This window comes from Malaya genurostris, chromosome 3 (genome assembly GCF_030247185.1).
Source record: "Malaya genurostris strain Urasoe2022 chromosome 3, Malgen_1.1, whole genome shotgun sequence".
NCBI lineage: Eukaryota > Metazoa > Arthropoda > Insecta > Diptera > Culicidae > Malaya > Malaya genurostris.
In genome coordinates this window covers 234,950,902-234,966,315 of record NC_080572.1, presented here as the reverse complement: position 1 = coordinate 234,966,315, position 15,414 = coordinate 234,950,902, and the positions used below count along the sequence as shown (strand labels likewise).

General features: G+C 37.4%; 1 protein-coding gene across 1 annotated transcript; it reads left to right on the top strand.

Annotated features, from left to right (window-relative positions):
• The first annotated feature begins 3,266 nt into the window (after positions 1-3,266).
• On the top strand, positions 3,267-4,435 carry LOC131438541 (cuticle protein 16.5-like). Its single transcript, XM_058608642.1, has 2 exons — positions 3,267-3,584; positions 3,639-4,435. The coding sequence occupies exons 1-2, from the start codon at positions 3,570-3,572 to the stop codon at positions 4,368-4,370; spliced, it is 747 nt and encodes a 248-aa protein (XP_058464625.1). The 5' UTR covers positions 3,267-3,569; the 3' UTR covers positions 4,371-4,435.
• The last annotated feature ends 10,979 nt before the right edge of the window (positions 4,436-15,414 follow it).

The window sequence follows — 15,414 nt, the reverse complement described above, 5'->3', positions numbered from 1 at the left end:
AAAATCGTGTTTCACTTTGCTCCGAAACATCGCTTTATCATTTAGCGTGTAAAATTCCTACTACTGGAATAGGGCGAAAAGTCGCTTACACAAAAATGTTGATATCTCTTTTAAAAATGAATGGATTTTAACAATCTGAAGCTACCCTGCGGAATCTGATGGCGTTTTTCATTGAAAAACACCGGTGGCGTGGATTGGTCTGGTTTTGCACTTTCGAGCAGAAATGGCAATGAAACACCGTCAGAATATTGCATTCCAGCTCGCCAGTACAAAACCAGAGGAATCCACGTCACCAGTGTTTTACAATGAAAAACGGCATAAGTTTAAACACGGCATAAGTTTAAACAGTTTCTGTTTTCAAGGTCAAGTGGAACAGATATTGTGAAAAAACTGAAAATTTTGACATAAAACTTCACATAACTCAAAAAGTAAACATCCGATCTCAAAACTATTCAACAGCGTTCAGGGTGCCGGGGAGACCTTTCATTTGCGACTGGTTTGATCAAAATTGGTCCAGCCATCTCTGAGATCGCGATCTCTTTGTTGACAACTCACATACAGACACACGCACGGACATTTGCTCAGTTCATCGAGCTGAATCGATTGGTATATGACACTCGACACACCGGACCTCGGAAATTTTTTTCTAAAGTTTGAGCGAATTCTATATCTATTTTTTATATTTATAGAAATAGGTAAAAACGTGAACTTTTTTTACGAACTACTTCTTTTTACGAATCCTCGCTTAGTTTGTAAATGGAGATTTCGTTGTATCGTGTACAACTTTGCTTCCGTCGTTTTTTTCCAAAATTAAAAGCTTTATTGTGAAAAAGTGTTTACAGATGTATTATTGAAAGTATTGTCCGTCGCTAGTGACAACTTTCTCCTCACTTTCCAGCAATTTTCGGATCCCGGCTCGAAAAAAGCAGTCCTCTTTTGACGCTATCCATGTAGCAATCCACTCTTCGAAGGATTGAAAATGTTGATCTGCCAGACCGTGTGCCATCGAACGGAATAGGTGAAAGTTAGAAGGGGCGACATCTGGAGAATACGGCGGGTGGGGCAAGACTTCCCATTTCAGCATTTCCAGGTACTTTCTGACCGCTTTTGCGATGTGAGGCCGAGCATTGTCGTGTTGGAGGATGACTTTGTCATGTCGCTCTTGATATTGAGGCCGTTTTTCTTCTAGCGCGCGACTAAGGCGCATCAGTTGCATTTGGGAGCGATCTCCTGTGATGGTTTCACCTGGTTTTAAGAGCTCGTAGTAAATCACACCGAGCTGATCCCACCAAATACAAATCATAACTTTGGCGCCGTGAATATTCGGTTTTTCCTTCGACGAAGTAGCATGCCCGGGCTTTCCCCATGATTTTCTGCGTTTAGGATTAACGTATCGAGCCCACTTTTCATCACCGGTTACGATTCGATGTAAAAGCCCCTTACGATTTTGTCTTTGAAGCAGTTGCTGACATACAAATAGACGGTGCTCGATGTCCCTCGGTTTCAACTCGTACGGCACCCAGTTTCCTTCTTTCTGAATCATGCCCAGGGCCTTGAGACGTTTTGAAATGGCTTGGTGACTCACTCCCAAAGATTCGGCAAGCTTTTCTTGGGTTTGGCGCGAATCTTCATCAAGCAATGCTTCTAGTTGTTCATCTTTAAAGGTTTTTTTCTCTTCCACCACCATCTTTGTCTTCGACATCGAAATCACCATTTTTAAAACGTTGAAACCACCCCCGACACGTTCTTTTACTCAGAGCAGCATCACCGTAGGTTTCTGAGAGCATTCGATGCGCTTCAGCTGTAACAGAAAAGTAAAACTTCCCACAAATGGTGAGAATTGGGCACAAAAACAGATATTTTTGAGCGTGAATAATACGAAAACAAGAACAACTGTCACTGAAACGGCGATGACAGTTCGTTAGGCACTGTATACACTCACTTTAAAGGCATTATCAACATAACCTGCTAATACGCTGAAGAGTCGAAGACAAGACGAACCGAAAAATCCGATATAAAAATTGTTATGTTATGTGATCTGCTATCTTTGTTCAGTGCGTTGGCTTAAAAAATTAGATATAAAATTTGTTCACTGGATACAAGTTTACAAATTGTTTGTTAAGCCCGAAGCAAAAACGATTGCAGTTTTATAAATCAATAGCATAAAGTGAAAGAGTGTGGTACCTCTACTGTTCAACTAAAGCAAAACACAATTTCCTTATTTAATTTTCGTTGCTTAGTTGTTTATGAGTACAGTTTAAAGTAACTCCTCAAATATTCCCAGCTTAATTACCGTAAGCGAACCCACCCAAGTGAATAAATATCTCTCAGCTTGCTATGCCTTTCATCACACCCATCGAAACCACCCATTTACGAAACGGCGAATAAAGTTTTCCAGCAAAACAGAGCCATAGCGAGAGATGGATGAAAACTGATTTAGCGCAAACATACACACCTACACTCACAAAGAAAGGATAAAAATAGATTTCTTCGTTTTATTTTAAGCTTGCTCGTTTTGTGTGAGAAGGTTGTGCCATAACGGTTTTCATGGATTGCTCATAAAAATCACAGCTCTTACTGGCAACTAACCATTTCCTTAACTGTCGTGACTGAAAACGTGATTCGCCTTCTGAAAAGGATTATCATGAGATTCATCTGCTATCGGTCTTATGAGAAAAATGAACAGTCAAATCATCGACCGCACAGCGTGGTGGCGAATTTTGTATTTGTTTGCGTTAAGGCTGAGTGTAATGCTCCTGATGTGCAGATCCTTTCGCTGTTTCATGAATGTTCTATTTTCGGATCACCCGCGCTGACGCTCGGTTAATAAAATATGCATTGGGTTCGAGATTAGGCTATTTTCGGAATGGTTACTGTTTTGGGCAGACTCTCGCGACGGTGCAAGAACAAAGAAATAGGCTAAATTACCTTTTTGCTGGAACAAAATGGATTTATGAATGTCACGTTCTGGGTACAAGCAGAGCAAAATATTGATTGGTTTTGGTACTTGGAAATACTGTAATCAAGATGTTAAGCTAGAACTGTACGATTCATACCTGAAACAACATTCACTTAACATTTGATCTTTTAAAATAGCAATTCTCTTATACAGGTGAAATAAAATAGAACATTTTAAGCACCATGCTACCTAGTCCTATTTGGGCTCTCCGAAGAAAATGTATTCAAAGTGACTTTCTTGAATAATTTAGCAAAGCAAACAGCAATATTATGTATGCCAGCCAACCTATTGGCTATTTCGGTGCGCCTGTTCGAAAGCAAGGTAACCCAAAAGTGATTGATTCGTACCGAATGTCGATGTTAAATCTGCGCACCCGTGTCCGCCCAAGCCGCAGTTCAATGAATAAGAATCGCACACTAGCGAAAGTTAGGAACCTGCCAAATTTTAATTTCAAAACAAGTCTCGTTATTATGCTGTGTAGCATCAATTGACTTGACTTGACTGACTTCGAGGTGGGAGGACTCGAATAAAAACGGATCGATCCGACCAATATGGTATCATTTTCGAGCTTTCGACCTCTTGCAAATAGGTGTCCAACATTGAAACAAGAATGTTTGGTTCATTGGTAAGATGATTTGTTTGACCAACGAGTTATTCTACTAATTTTTCTACGTCGTAGATCATCGCGGTTTGTCTGGCTGCCGTGAGTGCCAACGCCGATCCCGGGCTTTTGGCAGCACCTTTGCCATATGGTGCTCCCCTGCTAGCCCCCGCCTATCAGCAAGGAGTACTTAGGACCAGCTACAGTCAGATAGTTGGACGTAACTATGCTCCAAGTATCATAACTTCATCACCACCTATCACATATGCTGCTCCAGTAGCTGCACCGGTAGCACCAGTTTTCCGAGCGGCAGCACCGATCGCACCCGCCCTGTCTCCGTTTGCTTACAATGCAGTTCCATTATCCGCAGCACCAGCCGTTCCCTACTCGATTCCAGGAATATCCTACCCCGTACCAGCAGTTTCCTACGCCGCACCAGCCGTTTCTGTTGCCACTCCGGCCATTTCTTACGCAGCTACCGTACCTGCCTTACCTTTGGCGCCTCCAGTTGTTCCAGCAATCGCGAGAACTCCAATAGTAGCACCCGCCGTCGCTCCAGTTGCTCCCGCAGCGTTTCCAGTGCTGGCCAGAACTCCGGTCGCCGCTCCGCTACCCAACGCAAATCTTCCGGTGCCAAATGCTGCACCGATAGCACCACCTGCCGATCAACCACGACCGGCGGTTTCCGATGCTTTTGCTGCGAGGTTAACTGCCGCTGCTCCGACTCGCAGCGCAGCCGCTCAACCTGCCCGGTTGGCAACCACCTACGGTGTACCGCAGGCTACTAACGTGGCTTTCAAGAATCAGTGATCATGTGATATTTTCATTGTTTTACGCACAGAAACCAAAACGCTTCGTTTCAGCAGTTAGTGTGATTGATGGTTAGTAAGTAATTGTTGAATTGTTGAAATATATTTGTTTGCAATATTAAAATGAGATTTGTTGTCGGTTATTCGTATACACAGTAAATTACCTCAAGATTACTGTATGTGACCGTTCGAAACGTCAGCAGCGATGCCGGATAGTTGTGTCATTTTCGTAGATTGACATTCTCTTCGGAAACTCCAACAGTGCAAAGCAGGTAACCAGTTTTTTTCTAGTCGTTTCCGTAGTTTTTCAGATCGTTGCCAGCAATCTGTTAGACAGTCCAGCGCAGTTACATATTATACATACCTATTTTGTCGTCTTGATTATACCCCGTGTGCTTTTTAAAGAAATTTATAAATTATCATGCTTTTATTATCGGAGCTCATAACAAAGGAATATCTCTTTCTGTATACTTTTCAAGTAAACAATGTATGTGTAAGAATCAAGGGGTTGAAATTGAATATTACATCGACGACAAGACCTGCCAAACTGTATCGTACCTTTAACTAGCCCTCAGTAACTGATAATGTCGCATTGTAATCATTTGAAAAAATTGGCCACTTAAATTTGCGCAGGCCATGAGTTCTCTCGCATTAATTCATACAATAGAGTAAGCGTTGAGTTTTCAAACATTTGAGTGAAAAAAATACTTCTAACAGTTCAATGCGTTTTCTTTATCGGAATATTCTTATCGAATATGAGGGTGCAAGATCGTTTTTCATTACCGTTTCTAGATCTGGTTTTTAAAACCATAAATTATCAATCAATCTTCAATAGAAATTTTGAATCACTCTTTTGAGTTTTACATTAAAATGAATGAAGAATGACTTTGTATATAAACATTTACGAATAAGATCGTCTTTATTTTGAGTGTAAGGAACTGAAATTTTGAGTTAAACTCACTCAATTTTGGAAAAAAAATTTTTTTTCCATATTTTGATTACAAAATACTCAAATTTTGAAACGTACGTTTGAGGTGACGTTTGTAATGTCAGTGTTTTCGATGTGAAGAACTAGATTTCTGTATCCCCACACACACACAGATTATTTATTTCCAAAATCATAAAAAAAATCATGTGGTTGAATTTTTCTGCATTCTTCAAAAATCAGATAGCGAATTTTGATATGGCTCAACTTGGTTCTTGGCAGAAAAAATTATGATTTCGCATTAGTTGGATTGATTGGACAGGATATCTCTAAAAAAGATCGTCTGACCATCGTTCTCCTTTAAAATATTTGTTGGCCGTTCCATGTATGTAATCTCATACACTGTTAAAAATCGACACTTTTTTAAAATGTGTTTCTATGAATACATTTCATGTTCTAGATTCACTAGGATATCAAGTATGCTTCAATTGTACTTCAAAAGTTTAGCTCATAAATGTTAAGTGTATCGTCAAATGGCTGCATCATATCTCAGCACATTTTAATCTTGGGTTACCAGTTATGCAGATATTAAAGAAAGCTCCATGGAAAAACTATTTTTTTCGTTGATTTTCTCAACTTTTTTCAGGTACCGTGATAGAACAAAAAAGATTGTGGTTAAGTAACTATCAAAAGTTCAGCGTTGAGAGCAATCTGTAATAAGTAACATATATTCATTAAATTATCGGTTTCCCTTTTCGAAACAGTGTACTCGCGAGTGACAGATTCTTTTTGTTTATTTTCACCTTTTTCACCATGCATGAAACTAAGCATAAAAACATAAACTATCAGTTGATACTTGAACTAAAACAAAAAAGCCTCTTTTGCGCCTTTCAAAAAACAAATTTTATTTGCATGACTCATAAAATGTTTGTGTTTTCAGCTAACGGAATTATGGATTGCTAAACAAAATCGTCCTATTCTTTCAAGGTGATTGTGTAAGTCGGTGACAACAAAAAGACATTAAAATCATAAAATTATATAAAATGTGTTATTAAATATACTTTAATAAACTATATTCAGCAAATTATTAAGAATCCAATATGTAAATGACGACATTTCGAACTCCTATGCACCTCATATGAAAATGTATTCTACATAAGATTTGGGTAAATATATGTTCAAATCTAAGATTTTTCATTAGTTCATATATACTTGTATGACAATTCGACTGTAAGTGTCAAACGAATTGAATATTGAATACTAAATACTAAACATTTGTAATTAATCTGCTGTTTGGTGGGGGGGGGAATTTTAATGTATTACTAATAGAACTTAATATGATTTCATTTGAATAATATTTGAAGAGACTTACACTTACCATTAAAGTGTCCAGACGAAATTAAGTGTTTTACCTTCGGTCCAAGTTGTCGATTTTCATAAGTGTAGCTATTAACATTAAATGTGATTGAAAATTTCATTTGTTCCACCTTTCGCATAGCTCGTTACGATGTCATTTATTTACGGTAGGTGACATCAAATCACTCTGATTATACAGCGTTTTCACATTTTCTAACCAAAGCATAGAATTCCGATTGTTGTAAATCTTAATGACTGGAATCTGAAATCATGATGATTTTGAATTCAAAATGTTTTTATGAAGAGAAGGTTTTATTTTTTTTTGTTATTGTTTGAAGCCAAAACTGAGAATTTTCTCTAAAAAGTTCGCTATTTTGTAACTTTAGAACCAACTCAAATTAAAAAAAAACTATTTTAATCCACCTAGTGGTGTAATGATGCCTTTCTCATATATAATACTGTTATGTTCTATTCAAAATGTTTCTCTACGATTTTGAAAGAAACCAAGAGATGGTCTGTGCATAAACTAGTATAACATGGAGAATGAAACAGTTTTCTGATAGTGAATAGTGAACCCAGGGTTGCGAACGGTACTGGAAAATGACACGAAACAGGAGGCAGTCAAACCGCACAAATGACAGCAGTCGCCGATTGTACATCACCGTGACTATAGCAGATAAAAAATGTCATAGGTCTCATGACATTTTCTCTCGTGAATGTCGCCGTTTGCTCTCATCGATAGCTGTTCTAATCTTTTCAATCTGGGAATGGCTAGCCACAATACACAGTAGCTCCTTCCAAATTCAACAACTTTCGAGAGACAGTCGCCAACAAGACTTAACTTTGAAATTCGTATTATGTCGAGGTGTAGGGGGACATGCACAAGAAAGTCTTGCTTCCCAATGCAGACGGTTTTTTGCTGTATCCTTACGTGTTTTGTTTCTCTGCACTCCCGTTGGAAGGAAGCGGTTCAGTGAAAAAAGCAAAGTAAATGCTTTGACTTCCAGAATATGGATGGTGAGTTCGTTTTGGCAATTCGGGTGATTTTGTTTTATTTCCAGTTGATTGATTTACTACAAGGCACTTTTTCGATCAAAAAATTAAACCCCGTTTAGCATGAACCAGAATTGTAGAAGTAATAGGAGCGCAAATTGTCTATTGTTTATTGTCTCTGTTGTAAGATTTCTTGCCTTTGCGTCATACAAAAAGGCAAAAGCTGCGCTCCTGATACTTCGTGTATGAAATTTAAGTAAATAATTGTAATAGTTTTGGCACAACTAGCTTTGTGATTGATTTTTTTTTCAAAACTTAAAATTGAACCGGTAATTCGCATTCAATTTATCACCACAGATCGGTCACAGCGAATATAGCAGTCACGTTATGAAAATGTCATGACATTTTAAACTCGTGACATTCTTGAAACTCGTGACCGAAAATGAACAAAGCAGCTACTTATCCAGTATGTACGTACACAACCACAAAGCGAACACTGTGGCTTTGACTGCTGTGAGAGAGTGCGACAAAATTAACTGCTCTCATTGTTGCTATCGTGTGTCATGGCCAAGGAAGGGAATAATCGTATCTATTTTCACTCGGCTAGCACTCATAGACACGTTTCTACCTGATGCGAGTCACTCGATTTTATTCGTGCATAAGTGTGCTTCTGCCGAACACCCGATTGCCTCAAGTAACACCCGATCGGCAAAGCGCAATAGTGAATTCACTCGCATTTATTCTCTCTTTCATTCGTTATGGAGCGCTGCCATTTGAATTCTGCTTACTACATGTTCGCTTTTAATCCGAACCAATGATGAGTTAACTCGCTCGGCAATCCGAATATTTGCAAGTATTTTGAATCGTGATTCAAGACGATCCATTCTTTTAACGCTCTGGAGTATAATGAAGGCAGGCGCAAAATAATCGTATCCGTGGGGTGATTTCACGAGCCGACGGGAAGTTTAAGTGCATTTTTGATTCATGCTGCAAATATGTGAAAAAAGTTGTTATTTTCCAAATTAAAGCGACATTATTTGCAGTTTTCACGATGTTGTTTCCAGTGTTGCGAAAATATCAAATAATCAAATCTCACCGCTGCAGAAAATCATGCGCGATTTTCGACAGCGATTATCACTATCTACAATATCAATGATAATTGTGATCACTCGAAGTGAGTATGGAAAATATCACACCCCGTCCAATATCACCATAGTGATGTTTCGTAAACTCACACATGATTATAAATTATCATCATTGAAAATCATTCTCACAATTATCAGCCATGCAAAGATTTTCACTATCACATGGTGATATTCAATGAGGTGAGTGAAGTTTTGAAAATCAATTTCAACCAAATCTTATCATGCAGTATGATTATTTTTGGAATGGGTGGTGTCGAATCTCGATGTCTGAAGTAATTTGAAATTGTTGATAGTGAAATTCGGTTCGTAAAAATTCATCTAAACCCATGGCAATATGGATATTTTTGAAACGGGTATGATGAGTAGATGTTAAATATCGATGTCTGGAGTCATTTTGAAATCCAAGATGGCGGCTCTCGGATCATGAAAATTCATCTGAAACCATGCAATATGGGTATTTTTGGAACGGGTACGATGAGTAGATGTTGAATATTGGTGTCTGAAGTGATTTTGAAATCCAAGATGGCGGCTTTCGGTTCATGAAAATTCATCTGAAACCATGCAATATGGGTATTTTTGGAACGGGTACGATGAGTAGATGTTGAATATGGGTGTCTGGAGTCTTTTGAAATCCAACATGGTGGCTCTCGGTTCATGAAAATTCAACTAAACCCATGCAATATGGGTATTTTTGGAACGGGTATGATGAGTAGATGTTGAATATGGGTGTCTGGAGTCATTTTGAAATCCAACATGGTGGCTCTCGGTTCATGAAAATTCAACTAAACCCATGCAATATGGGTATTTTTGGAACGGGTATGATGAGTAGATGTTGAATATTGATGTCTGGAGTCATTTTGAAATCCAAGATGGCGGCTTTCGGTTCATGAAAATTCATCTAAACCCATGCAATATGGGTATTTTTGGAACGGGTATGATGAGTAGATGTTGAATATTGATGTCTGGAGTCATTTTGAAATCCAAGATGGCGGCTTTCGGTTCATGAAAATTCATCTAAACCCATGCAATATGGGTATTTTTGGAACGGGTATGATGAGTAGATGTTGAATATGGGTGTCTGGAGTCATTTTGAAATCCAACATGGTGGCTCTCGGTTCATGAAAATTCAACTAAACCCATGCAATATGGGTATTTTCGGAACGGGTATGATGAGTAGATGTTGAATATTGATGTCTGGAGTCATTTTGAAATCCAAGATCAGCAATAAAAATATACTACGAAAGTAAGAAAATTGTTTGAAGTGATAGATTAAACATAGCAAATTTTCGAAAATATGTATAATTGGATTGTGTTAGTTTTCAATCGCCAATCATTTGGTTGACAGCAACCAATTTGATGTCAACAATTCGACTACCAGAATGTTCAACAAACGAGTTCCTTACTTTTCCCAAGCTTTAGAACAGTAGTATTGGTTCAAGTGCAATATTTGCAGAACTGTCGATGATAAATTTTTGATAGTGATTCTTAAATAAATGTCTGCTTTCGCACAATGAATTCAAATCTACAATACCGTCTCGAAGTGTTGCACTAATTTTTCAAAGAAAATTGTCCGTTTTTATTCGAAATTTGAAAAAAATTACCTCTATAAACAAACGGTAAGTAATGTCGGAAACATTACTGCAAAATCGACGTTAATGCGCAATAGCCTGCACAGTTGTCTTCTAGTAGACCTACAAGCTTATGAAATTAGAATTTAGAGATGCAGATTATAGCGACAAAATTACAAGGTTGTGTAGCAGATACTACCAATCACGGTGACGTTTAATATTTTCAATTCACACTTAATGCCATTTAATATATAGTAAATGGTTAATTGATGAGTGTTACTTGCCGCTAGATGACACTCAACTCCCGAAAAAGTTAAAACTCCGTGGTTTTCACTTCAGTTTTGGTGGATAAAACACGGTGATAGATTGCATTCACGAGAATAAAATACCAACACCAAAAAAGAACTTCCATGCACTGTCCACCCTTCTGGCATCAGTTGTAGTTTCTTTCCTCTTTCAAATTCATCATTTCTCCGTTTTTAACAACAAAAATATTGAATGCAACACTGGAACCTGCAGAAAAATCCGACCGAAACACAGCGAAACAACGCAGAGCAACAAAGAAATACAATCGCACGCGACGAGCGTTCTACACAAACTAAGTTCAAATTTTTCGAAAAATTTTCATAAACTAGAAGTTCACATTTTGGATATCAAAATGACTCCAGACATCGATAATCGACACCTACTCATCATACCCGTTCCAAAAATACCCATATTGCATGGGTTTAGTTGAATTTTCATGAACCGAGAACCACCATGTTGGATTTCAAAATCACTTCAGACACCAATATTCAACATCTACTCATCATACCCGTTCCAAAAATACCCATATTGCATGGTTTCAGATGAATTTTCATGAACCAAGAGCCGCCATCTTCTATTTCAAAATGACTTCAGACACCAATATTCAACATCTACTCATCATATCCGTTCCAAAAATACCCATATTGCATGGGTTTAGTTGAATTTTCATGAACCGAGAACCACCATGTTGGATTTCAAAATCACTTCAGACACCAATATTCAACATCTACTCATCATACCCGTTCCAAAAATACCCATATTGCATGGTTTCAGATGAATTTTCATGAACCAAGAGCCGCCATCTTCTATTTCAAAATGACTTCAGATACCAATATTCAACATCTACTCATCATATCCGTTCCAAAAATACCCATATTGCATGGGTTTAGTTGAATTTTCATGGACCGAGAGCCACCATGTTGGATTTCAAAATGACTCCAGACATCAATATTCAACACCTACTCATCATACCCGTTCCAAAAATACCCATATTGCATGGGTTTAGTTGAATTTTCATGAACCGAGAGCCGCCATGTTGGATTTCAAAATGACTCCAGACATCAATATTCAACACCTACTCATCATACCCGTTCCAAAAATACCCATATTGCATGGGTTTAGATGAATTTTCATGAACCGAAAGCCGCCATCTTGGATTTCAAAATGACTCCAGACATCAATATTCAACATCTACTCATCATACCCGTTCCAAAAATACCCATATTGCATGGGTTTAGTTGAATTTTCATGAACCGAGAGCCGCCATGTTGGATTTCAAAATGACTCCAGACATCAATATTCAACATCTACTCATCATACCCGTTCCAAAAATACCCATATTGCATGGGTTTAGATGAATTTTCATGAACCGAAAGCCGCCATCTTGGATTTCAAAATGACTCCAGACATCAATATTCAACATCTACTCATCATACCCGTTCCAAAAATACCCATATTGCATGGGTTTAGTTGAATTTTCATGAACCGAGAGCCGCCATGTTGGATTTCAAAATGACTCCAGACATCAATATTCAACACCTACTCATCATACCCGTTCTAAAAACACCCATATTGCATGGGTTTCGTTGAATTTTCATGAACCGAGAGCCGCCATCTTGGATTTCAAAATGACTCCAGACACCAATATTCAACACCTACTCATCATACCCGTTCCAAAAATACCCATATTGCATGGGTTTAGTTGAATTTTCATGAACCGAGAGCCGCCATGTTGGATTTCAAAATAACTCCAGACATCGATAATCAACATCTACTCATCATACCCATTCCAAAAATACCAATATTGCATGGGTTTTGATAAAATTTTACGAACCGAAATTCACTATCATCAATTTCAAATAACTTCAGACAATGATTTTCGACACCACCCGTTCCAAAAATAATCATACTGCATGTTAAGATTTGGTTGAAATTGATTTTCAATACCACACTCACCTCACGGAATATCACCATGTGGTAGTGAAAATCGCGCATGGGTGATAATCGTGATAATGCTTTTGAATGATAATCATGTGTGAGTTTACGAAACATCGCTAAAGTGAGATTGAACGGGTGATGATTTCCCCCATACTCAGCGGTGATATTTGATGTTTTGAAAATTTCGCACACCGATATTAAGTGATAATCGTTTTCTAATATCATTCTCAGAATATCAAATGATTTTCTTCATGATGTTCGGCGATGATTTTGTAAGTGATAATCACCAACAATTATTATCGGCGATAATAACTGATTTTTGATATTTTGAGAATGATAATGCCAACACTGGTTGTTTCTAGTGGCCCGCTCACCTAGAAAATTTATGATACCGTATTTTCAGGTAATTGTAGTATTTCGATTTGCTATATTTCAGTAGAGGCTTGACAGTTGCCGAAAGGAACTAACATTTTCAACTGAAAACCTATTTTCTATGTACATAAGATTTTCACATATATCTTTACTTTTCGATCCAGAATCGATAACATATGACAAACGGCTCTCCTCATCAAAATTGAATGTTTTGGAATACAGCTCTCAACGAGCCCATAAGAGTTTTTGATTTTTAGTAGTACTATCTACCCTTATATTATAGCTTCGTGTAGTTTTTTTTGGGGCTGGAAAAGTGCTGTATTCACTTAAAAGTTCGACACAAATGTTTATACAAGTCATACAAGTAGCCAAAATTCATTATATTGTTCAAGGTATTGTAGTTTCCATTACGAATACGATAACATGTGGGCGGGTGCCAATTTTGTTACAACTTTTGTAACAGCATATTACAAGAGAGCAAAAGAAATGAATGAACAATGTTTGCTTCAATCGATAAATAATTATAAGAAATCATGAATGCAAAATTGGAAAATCAGTCTTACAATTTTTTCGGAGATATTCCCTTTGCGCGTTTTCTCGAAACCGTTAGGGAACACACGATAACAATAAAAATTACTGGACCAAACTGGATATTTTGCTTTTCCCTATAGAGAGGTAAAAGAATTGCTGCAAAATCCGACTTTCAAACGGATCCTCGGAGTTTTTCAGAAATGGTTGAACCGATTTCCGCAAGCATCTAACTAACTAGCTACTAACAGATATTGAGTGGGGGGTAATACAAATATAACACATATCGAAAAAAATAGAAATAATTCTTTATAATAACGCATGCGCTATCCAAAATAATAAACATTTCAACTGTTGTTGTTTACAAATCAGCGGAAACATTCTGTTAACAATATTATTCCTTGTATCTAAAACCATGAATCGTGATTTTTTAATAGTCTAAAATTATTAATATAATCGCTTGGTGTATGTTAGTCCCATCAGCACCCAATAAATTAAAATTCGATGAACGTAGAGTAGTTCCCAATTTTCGTCTAATATGTCAATTATGGTGTTGTTTAAGTGTCCTCTGGGGTATCAGAGGAGGAATCACGTACGGTGATCAAGCGGTGATCACCAGAAATTTAGAAATCACAGAAGGTGATCGTGTATCACCAGTCTGGTGATTGGGTAATGGGGCAATAATTTTTTTATAATATGACTAAGGAAATAAAGTTTTCCAACCAAACTTTTTCCTATTCAAACTAATTTATTTCAGTGTTTTTTTATCGAAAACTTCGAAAACTAAACTGAATAGAATGTCGTAATCATTCAAGAATTCAATGAAACTCAAAAAAGTATCAGTACTTGACAAGAAGTGATGATCCATAAACTCGAACGTGATAATAAAATCATAATCATTCAAAAACATTCTCACTATTATCAGTCATGCAGAGATTCTCACTGAAAATGCTGACATTCAATATGGTGGGTGATGTATTGAAAATCAATTTAAATCTGATCTTAATATGCCACTCTGTGATTAAAAACAATTATAATGACAATAATATAACTTCAATCACGAAGCATGTTTCATGCAGAGTAAATTGCAGGTACATTTTTTGTGCAGGTTTAAAAAAATATGTCACTATTGCTTGCATTTCATACACCGAAGTAACAGGAGCGGAGAACTTGGCTAGAGCGAACACAAACAAGCGCTCAAACCAGCCCGGTGGAAGAGTGTTGTAGCAAGTGTTATCGTAGCCAACAGGCTTCTCAGTAGAGGGCTTGTTCAAGTGCTGCGCACACATATTTGCACTCTTGTTACTTCTATACACAAAATTCATGCTAAATAGCGTTTAATAAGGGTAACAAGGTTACTTAGACCATGAGATTTAATCAACCCTAGAATTAAAACAAAGTCCTTTGTCTCTATAATCAATATTCAGAATGTATTGTTTTTTCGCTGTATCCTATTGCGCATATTGCTATTGCGTACTGGACTTCCGACATCTGAATATCATCATCTGCTAGTGCAAATCGCTGCATGACTGATAATAGTGAGAATGATCATTCATAATCATGTGTGTATTTAAATAATATTACTGTAGTGATATTGAAAGGAAAGAAATTTTCCCCATACTTAGCGGAGGTGGACTAGGTGATAATTGTGCAGCACTGATCAGCACCCAATATCAATCTCAGAAAATCAAAAAAATTTCGTTAACATTATAATGCAAACACTGGTGGTATGAAGATTTTTCGAAGGAAGGTTTTCCCAGTGTCACTTGTTTGATCTTCCTGAAATGAGTCAGAATATGCATTGATTGATATGATTAACAGAAATGCATAAACTGTTGCTTGAGAAGATTGAGCAAGCAACAAAGGGAACAACTGCTTTGGAATATTATGCCTATTGAGAGGTTTTACAGTTAT